Genomic DNA, 9,444 nt, shown 5'->3' on the forward strand with positions numbered 1-9,444 from the left:
ATCGGCTGTATACAACCGATTTCTATAAAACCGGCTTCTATTAATTCAATCTAATTTCGTAGTGTAGACATACCCTCAGTCTTTGTGTTCGGTTTTCCCTCGGTACTATTCCTCTTTCTCCCCAGCACAATGACTCCTGTCTGGATTATCTCTCTCCCAGCTCATCATGAGAGAGTGAGTGAGAATGAAGAGGAAAATCATGATGCAGAAGTTCCTGGTAAAGTGGAATCACAGGAGACCTTTATGGGAAGTGCTGCATGGAATTTTTTCCACTGCTTGGAACAGGGAGAAGCCTGGGAAAATGGGCAGAGGTCGGAAACCACCCAGAGAGGCTGCTGGGAAACCACCTAGGGCAGAAAGTGGCTGAATCTATTAACTGTGGGAGAGGAGACAAGGATCCCAGAGCTCAGCAGACAAGGAAGAGACACCCTGGCACTGCCTGCAGTGTGGGAAAAGATTCATTCCGAGCTCACAGCTTGTAACACATCAGACAATCCATACTAGAGAGAAATCCTCCCAATGCTTGAACCGTGGGGAAAGCTTCAATAACCGCTTAGACCTTAATAACCATGGGAGATGCCACACAGAAGAGAAACCCTCTCAATGCCTTCAGTGCGGGAAATGTTTCATTTGGAAGTCAGAACTAATTACACATCAGAGAATCCACACACGAGAGCCCCCATAAGTGTTTCATCTGTGGGAAAAGTTTTTCATGTGTAGGTCAGATCTTGTTAAACATCAGGGAATCCACACTGGAGAGAGACCCCATAAGTGTTTGGATTGTGGGAAAAGTTTCAGAATCAGATCATCCCTTGTTTTACATCAGAGGATCCACACAGGAGAGAGACCCCATAAGTGCTTGGACTGTAGAAAATGTTTCACACGGAGATCACACCTCACTAAACATGGGAGAATCCACACAAGATCCTAACTTCTGTGATACGGGGCCAGAAAGGGTTAAGCAACTTGCAGGCTAATTGACCCAGATTCACCCTTTAGACACATGTTAGAAATGTGTGTAAATGGAAATTAGGGCCCTTCCACATTAGATAACCTAGAGTTTTGAAATGTAAACTTTTATGGTTAAAGAACTGGAAGAAGATATTAATTGTACTAGTCTATGTTTAGTCACATCTTGTTAGAGGTTCACAGTGTAACGAAAGGGTTTCTGTCTAGGGCTGTATGTTAAATCTGAGATGGAAAGGAAATATTAACATATAGATAAAACTTGGGTGTAATACTGTCATTGGTAAACTGTGTATTAACTGCTTTATGGATAGTTACCTTATTTTAATCCATGTAATTAATTACCAGTGATGTTTAGGAAATAGAAGGTTACTTGAAAAGCCTATTGTTCACCTGATTAAGTGAATCTGAAAGAGACTCTTTGCAATTCTAATGCACCATCTCTGCAGTGAAACTGACCTAAGGACTCTATTCATCTCTGTATGAGATGGGATAGCTCAGTGGTTTGAGTGTTGGCCTGCTAAATCCAGGGTTGTGAGTTCAATTCTTGAGGAGGCCATTTAGGGATCTGGGGCAAAAATCTGTCTGGGGATTGGTCCTGCTTTGAGCAGGGGGTTGGACTAGATGACCTTCTGAGGTCCCTTCCAACCCTGATAATCTATGAGTTATTTCCTGTGAGGCTTGCCACCTGGACATAACACATGGCCAATTGGTGGCTGCATTTCCCTGCTGCGTGACCAATCCCAACATAAAAATCCTTTGGGATCCTTGCAGATGAGGTACTATGGAAATGTGTGGGGCCTATCCCCTTGCTGTATTCTACTAACCTGAGTTTTGCTTTGCGGTAGGGTTGGAATTGGCAACTCCCTCACTGGTTCCTCTGAAGAAGAACCTCAACGCTGTAGTGGTGTCTGAAAAATACAACCTGAAGCCGATGCCAATGAAGAGACAGAGGTTGGTCTGAGCATCCTGCCCTGCTCTGGGGAAAGCGTCCAGACCTTGCGCCTATGGCTTCCTCTGTCTGCCTCACCTTTACGCTCTGTTCCTCAGTCCTGAGAAGCACTCTGTGTGGAACTGGGAGGCAGGACTCCTGGGTTCTATCCCTGGATCTGGGAGGGGAGTTGGATCTAGTGGGTTACAATGGGGGGAGCTGGGAGGCAGGACTGAGTGCTGAGGGCATTTGCCCGAGGCCCTGTGTGTAGTACGGGCCCAGCATTGGTAACCTTCCCCAAGCCGCCCCTGCTTGCCCCTTCAGCCCCCTGCAAAGCAGCCCTAGGGTTGTGCTGTGCTTTCTCTGCTATTCATGCCACATCATCACATGATCTGGGCTTGCCTGCTCCTTGCCTGATCCCTTTCCTGGGCCGTGGCCTCAGCGTCTCAGTGCCATGTCTGCTTTTCCCTCTCACAGCACGTCCGCCCCCTCTGGAGACAACCCACCAGTAGAGAAGAAATACAAACCTCTGAACACCACCCCCAACAGCACCAAGGAAATCAAAGTCAAGATCATCCCCGTGCAACGTGAGTACATTTGAGGCCCCAGTAGTCAGGATGCCTGGGTTCGGTCCTCAGCATTGGGCGGGGAGTGAGGTCTAGTTGGTGAGAGTAGCGGGGTTGCAGGGGTGGGGCTGAGAGTCAGGACTCCTGGGCTCTATCCCTGGTTCTGGGATGGGAGTGGGGTATAGCATGGGGGAGGGGTAGGATTATATGTGAAGTTGCAGGTGTGTGGAGCTTTCAGTTTGTGTAACCTCTTTTGTTTCCCCCCCTCTCTGCAGCAATGGAGGGCTTGGGCTTCCTGGATGCCTTTAACTCTGCCCCCATCCCGGGGATCAAGATCAAAAAGAAAAAGAAAGTCTTGTCTCCTACGGCAGCCAAGGTACAAACACCTCTGGGTGGGGGCTGGTGGGTTAGAGTGGGGAGGGCTGAGAGGCAGGACCCCTTGGTTCTGTCCCCAGCTCGGGGCGTGGGGGGATCTGGTGGGTTAGAGCAGGGGGCTGGGAGGCAGGACCCCTGGGTTCTGACTTCAGCAATGAGAGGGGAGTGGGGTCTGGTGCAGGGGCTGGGAGTTACTGGTTCACTTCCCATTAGACTGATCCCACATTTCTCTCTGTGTCCCAGGCGAGCCCGTTTGAAGGGAAGCCAGCCCCAGAAGCGAGCGCTGCTAAACCATCCTCACCAGAACCCGCTACTGCATCCGAGCCGATGGAGGTGGATCGGCCCGGTACCCCTGTGCCGGCAGTAGAGGTCCCAGAGCTGATGGAGACCGGTAAGGATGGGGAAGGCATTGGAGCCAACGGGTTCTATTGTGCTAACCTGGGCGGGTGGTAGGTGTCAGCCCAACATCCTGGCTGTGTTGGATCAGACCTGATGTTGCCACCCAGGAGGCCATAAAACCGATAATGCATGTGGCCGGGTGTGCCATGCCAGCTGGGATACAGCTGCCTTGGTGGCGGGGGGCGGGCAGCCTCTGTGTCAGCTTAACTGTGGGGCTGGCAGGGCTGTCTTCACCTGGGGGTCCTGGGTTGGGCTCAGGAGGCATTGGCGCCGGTTGTTAGATCCAGGCTCCGTGGTGTGTGTTTGTCTGATCGCTGAGCCGCTCTGTGTCCCGTCCCCGCAGCCTCGTCCGAGCAGAACTCAGATTCCAAGCCGTCCGAGAGCGTCGCTGACTCCACGCGGTTCACCAAGAAGGGCAAGAAGAAGACAGTGAGCTGGCCTGAAGAGAGCAAGCTGCAGGAGTACTTCTACTTCGAGCTGGATGATACTGAGCGAGGTGAGTACTGGGGCAGGGGCCTTTCCCTCTAGGGGGCACCAGCTCCCATCTATCGCCAGGGGACTGGGGCATGGGGCCTTTCTCTCTAGGGGGTGCCAGCTCTGCTCCAGCACCAGGGGACTACCTGGCTTCTGCAGGTGGGAAAAGGGATACGAGGCCTTTGAACTCCTATTACGGAGTGGGGGTGTCGCACCCTTCCCATCGGCTGGATGGCAGTGACCTGTCTGTCCCCTGACTAAACCCCTCCCCATTTCTTCTCCTCCCCCGGCAGTCAACCTGAACAAGATCAAGGACTTTGGCGAGGCAGCCAAGCAGGAGATGCTGAAGGACCGGCAAGCCTTCGAGACGGCGCGCCGGCTCAGCCACAGTGCCATGGAAAATAAGGTGCCCTGGGTTTACCCCAACCTCATCGACCTGCCTAGCTCCCTGGAGCAGCCGGGCAGCGGCAGCCACGAGAAGTTCACCCAGGCCAAGAGGGAGAAGGGAATCCTGCCGGAGATCTTCCTCTTCAAGGAGAGGTGGGTGTGGCCCTGGGGGGCAGGGTGAGAGGTTGGAAGGATACTGGGGGCGAGGCCGGGGCACCATTTCCCAGTTGCTCAATGTAGGCTCTTTGTCCTCCTCTAATGGCTGCACCGTGCAACAGCCAGTGTGTCAAATTTAAGGCCACCTACCTGAATCCAGCATGGCTCTGTCCTTCTCTAGCGGCATATGAGCCGGCTGCTGCCACTGAGCCTGTCGACCTGGTTGTTCGACTCAGGGAACGCAGACCCTGTTTTCAGCTCCAGAGGTCCCAGCAGATGACCCCACCAGGGGCCTCTCTAGGTTGCTGGGCACCAGGATCCCCTCTGACCCTGCTGTCTTTGCTTCCCATGGCTGGTGGATGCTGGCTGGGTGTGTGGACCTGGCCTGTGAGGCTGTGCTGGGAGCTAAGAGGTGGGGGGGCATCAGGCTGTGCTGAGAGCCCCATAATGGGGGGCTACGACCACGTCTCTTGGTGCTGATTTGTGACCAGCATTTCTCCTCTCCGCAGCATTCCAGATAGTCCCCACGAACCCAACCCAGAGTCTTATGAACCCCTGCCACCCAAACTCATCCCGCTCAACAAGGTACATCTGGCCCAGGGCCCCGGGTGCTCTACCCTGCTTTGGGGGACAGAAGGAGGGGGCCTGTTGGGATAGAGCAGGGGGATTGGTAGTCAGGACTCCTGGGTTTGCTCCTCACTGTGGAAGGGGTCTAGGGGTTAGAGCAAGAGGTTCATATCCCAGCTCACTGGGGGCCCTTCCCCACTCTGTGTCTCTGTCTCCCTGTATAAACAGGGATGGGCTAGAGAAGGGCAAAGGCCCAGGAACCTGTGCTTCCAGCCATGACCCCCAGCCCCTGAGGCTGGGGCGTCCTCCCTGCCCTCAACCCGTCCTGACTCCAGTGTCTCCTCTGTCCCCTCTCTCAGGAATGCACCATGGACGAGGCCGCTTACCAGGAAGGACTCGACCCGGCCGCCGCCTCGCAGTCTCCCGAGGAAGCCGGGGCCTCCAAGCTGCCCCCAGTGCTGGCCAACCTGATGCCGGCCCCCATGCTCCCCAAGAGCCCTCAGGGCCAGGGCCGGCTCCAGCATTTTTGCCGCCCCAAGCAAAAAAAAAAAAAAAAAAGCCGCAATCGGAGAAAAAACAAACAAACAAAAGCCGCGATCGTGATCGCCGGCGACAATTCCTTGACTCCGAGAGGGAGTGAGGGACCTGCCGCCCCCGAATTGCCGCACGTGCCGCCCCTCTCCCTTGGCCGCCCCAAGCAGCTGCTTGTTAAGCTGGTGCCTGGAGCCGGCCCTGCTCAGGGCCCCAACCCCAGCTCCTCCATGAACATGCAGGAGATCCTCCCCTCCATCATGGTAATTGGAGCTGCCATGTAGCCTGACTGACCCTATAGGCTCCCTGTCATGGGAGGGTCCAGCACCAAAAGGGTAAACTCTGTGCTGCTCTGTGGGTGGGGCCTCCCTGGCCCATCTATCCCCAGAGCGGGCCATTGCTTCCCCCCTGCCACCCCACCACTGCTGGAGCAGACCATTGGCTTGGTCTCCCTGCCTCCAGCTTGGTTGACGGTCCAGCGTTTTAGGGGGAAGGGGAAACTCAGATAATGCACCAACTGAGCAATAGTTGGGGTGGGGAGGATGCGTGTTGGGGGGTGGTACTCTTTCCTATCACCCCCTTCTCCCAAAGTGGTTGGGTCAAGCCAGCCCCTGGCCCCAGCTAGAGGGGTTAATGGACTAGCACAGCACCCTAGAGTTAGAAGTCAGAGAGACCTGGGGCGGGGGGGGGAGGTGTAGTGTGGGGGAGGAGGGACACTCTGTCTAACCCTGCCCCTCCTGTCTCCCTTCCCTGCACAGGGCGGGCCCAACAAACGCAAGACGGAGGAGCTAATGAAGCAGCCAGATTACTTGGACAAGATCAAACACTTTCTTGGCAACCTCCAGCCACAGCCCCTGGGGCCCTCAGGAGGTAAGAGACCTGTTGGGGGGCACCGACCCTGTTCCCACCTCCTGCTGGTAGGAGAAAATCATGTCCTGCCGGTTGCCTTCTGGCTTCTGTTTCTTTGCCTTCTGTCTGTGTCCATGGGGCACCTGGGACTTCTAAACCATCAGCTCTTACAGCTCTAGGGGCTCTGGCAGGCGGGTAATCTGAAGGACGTGACCTTGCTTGGTTCGAATGACTGGGGCCAGGGGAGAGCTGGTGCACCCAGCATCCTAATGACATCATGGGTGTGCGAGTGCATGTCTGTGATTTCCTGCTCTAGGGGTTCCAGGAGAGGTGGTCCTGTAAACGTGTCCTGGGTTAGAATGGGAAGGGATGGGAAGTGTAACCCCATTGGCTGTATTTGACCCCTCTGCTCTCTTGTCTTCCAGTGCCCCATGGGCTGCTGGGCCCAGGGCCCCTCGCCAATGGATTCCCACTTGGACCAAAGAACATGCAGCATTTCCCTCCTGAGGGGCCAGGACCCATGCCTGGTAAGCAGGGAGCTACCATCTTCTGGGGGTGGGGTGGAGGGGACTGTCAACCTTCAGCTGGAGTGTGCCGGAGTCAGTAGGGACTGCTGACCCCAGTGCGGTGCTAGGGAGCGCTGGGCTGCAAGGAGCAGGTGGAGGCTCAGTAGGGGACACTCTCCTGGCAGTCAGTGCTGGCACCAATGCCCCAGTATGGTGCTAAGGGGCTCTGTGCTGCAGAGTGGGGGGCTCAGTAAGAGGTGCCGTGTGGCATGGAGTAGGGTGGGGGTTCGGCAGCAGGTGTCTTTTTGCCCTTGGTGCTCAGACAGGGGGTCTCTAACCTTTGTGCCTCTCTTCCCCGCCCCTAGGTCTCCATGGTGGCCCTGGGGGTCCCAACATGCCCCCAGGTCCCGGCATGCCTGGTGGGCCCAGGATGATGGGCCCTCCCGCTCCCCAGCAAGGCGAGTTCTGGGATCCCCCTGATGGCGGAATGCGAGGAAACCCCCAGGGGGGTATGCGAAGGGGTGGCCCCGGCCCAGGGCCCGGCCCAGGCCCTTTCCACCGGGGGCGAGGTGGGGAGCCCCCCTTCCGGAGTCATGATGGAGGCCAAGGAAGAGGTAATTGCAGGGGGCTTGGCTTGCCCTCTAGGGGGAGCAGAGGGCCATGGCTTTGGAATGGCCCCGCCCCTTTATGGGAGGGGCCTGTGAGTGCCCCCTCCACTCCCCCATTTTTATCCAGCAGGTGGCGAGGGCCGATGGGGGAGACCCAGCATGCATTGCACCCATTCAATCCTGCAGGCCCTGCTCCTTGGGGGCAGGGCCCAGAGTGGCAGAGAGCCCCCTATAGGCCTGTGAGAACAAGGAAGACAGTTTCAGCTGCAGCATTGCATGCTGGGAGCTGTAGTTTCTTCCCCATCCCCCTCCCTGCTCTGCCAAACCTCTGGCCATGCCCTGCCGCCGTGGCTGACCTGCGCCCCGTTTTCTCTCACACAGACATGTCGAGCCGCCCCGTGTGTCGCCACTTCAAGTCGAAAGGCAGCTGCAGGTACGAGAACAACTGTGCCTTCTACCATCCCGGAGTGAACGGGCCGCCCCTGCCGTAGCGCCCGGGGCCCTCCCCCCACCCCGCCGACGCCCCGTGAAACCGCCCAACACAGCCGCCCCCGCTTCACGGACTCTGGGGTGCCAGCTGTCGGACTTGGGCTGCGGCCACCACTTATGGCTTCTGTGAGGCCTTGTAACACCTGGGGGGGGGGGGAGGGAGCAACCCCCCCTGACGGCTGCTGCTACTGAGAAACCACTGCGGGGGGAATTCCCCCCACCACTCTGCTCCCTCCTGTGTTTTAACATGATGGTGGTACTGATGGGACATGACTCCACGTCCCCCCAATGACTTTTTGCAAGCACAAGAGCCGCCGCCTGCTCTGGGACCTGGGGGTAAGGGGAGCAAAGCGGATTGTTACCACTGTGTATATCTCTGTGGAGCCAGCAAAGGTGTAAAGGGGGGGTTGCCTGGCTGCCCTACCTGGCTCCGGGCTGCGGTCTGTCCACAGGTTTGCCTGCTGCAGACCTACTCTGAAGACATTTTGCCTGGGGAGCCTTGGCCCTGAGGAGCAGCCGGCCACACTGCTCGGCTCCCCCAGAAATACTGCCCTCCTCGGGCACGTGGTCCGGAGACTTCTCCCTCCATCTGGCAGCAGCAGGATACCAGTCCTTCGGTTGGGGAGGAGAGGGGTCCCTTAACCACTGCCCCCCACCCACTGAGCAAAGGGGGTGCTTGTTAACTCCACCCCCTCAATGGGGTCATTGTAGATAAATCTCTGCATTAAGCATCTTCACATAACTTTCATATGACTTTTTGTATTATGTCTCTTCATATAACCTTGTATTAAGCCTATCCACATATAACCTCTATTTTCATACAACTTTGTATCAAGTCCTTTGATCTAGGAACTTTGTATCAGATCTGTGGGAGAAAACAAGCCTTCACTCTGCAGCTGTAAGCAACAAGGCAGGGACAGTTTATTCAAGCAATTGCAAGGGAAGATTGCAGTTGGACGGGGGGGGGTCCCCTTGCCCTTAGCAAATCTTTGAAAAACAAGCAATTTAAGACAAGTATTTATACACTCCCATTACATCCATCAACGGCCAACAGCTGTGTCCTGTTTATACGTTTCTTTCTGATATTTTACTTATTTCAACGGTTCCTGCTAAAGTCAGCATTCCATTTTTATCTGAAGGCAAGGCTAAAACAGCATCCCTTGCACTTTCCCACTTGCACAAGTCCTGCTGTTATAAGTCTTGCGTGGTTAGGGTTAGCCTGACTTTTGCTCTATCTGTAACAAAGCTAAGATGGCTGCACTTAAATCTCCTTTTTTGCTTTTAGCCCAACTATTCTTTTTAAACCTTTATTTTTATTAGATCTTGTATTTTTGATTTTAAATTAAATGGATTAGCCTTATAAGCTTTGGATGTAACGATAATGTGTGATTAGTATGGACATGGAAGGTATTTTTGTTGTTTACAACAACAACAACATTTCTAAACTAAACAAAAGCAATAAGTATTAACATTTTTATTGTAATAATATGATGGGGTTGTTTTGTAGCCTTAGGTACATAACACAATACATTATAATTAGTACATAAGGTAGATACTTTATAGGTAGTATGAAAAGCGTGTTTTTTAATGTGATCTATATTTTGAAGCACATGGATTTGACCTTGTAATTTAGAGATTGT

The 9,444-nt window shown here is 54.5% G+C and overlaps 1 protein-coding gene across 1 annotated transcript; it reads left to right on the forward strand.

Moving 5' to 3' along the window:
- Window positions 1-160: 160 nt before the first annotated feature.
- On the forward strand, window positions 161-9,218 carry LOC112120883 (serine/threonine-protein phosphatase 1 regulatory subunit 10-like; the record flags this gene model as incomplete). Its single annotated transcript, XM_026660927.2, has 12 exons — window positions 161-217; window positions 1,815-1,920; window positions 2,375-2,484; window positions 2,739-2,839; window positions 3,082-3,229; window positions 3,581-3,733; window positions 4,005-4,251; window positions 4,764-4,839; window positions 6,111-6,222; window positions 6,627-6,728; window positions 7,073-7,321; window positions 7,697-9,218. Coding segments are annotated over 12 exons (1,571 nt in total), but the record flags the coding sequence as incomplete, so codon positions are not given.
- Window positions 9,219-9,444: the final 226 nt, after the last annotated feature.

Source organism: Terrapene carolina, unplaced genomic scaffold, assembly GCF_002925995.2.
Source record: "Terrapene carolina triunguis isolate 2854851 unplaced genomic scaffold, T_m_triunguis-2.0 Scaffold849, whole genome shotgun sequence".
NCBI lineage: Eukaryota > Metazoa > Chordata > Testudines > Emydidae > Terrapene > Terrapene triunguis.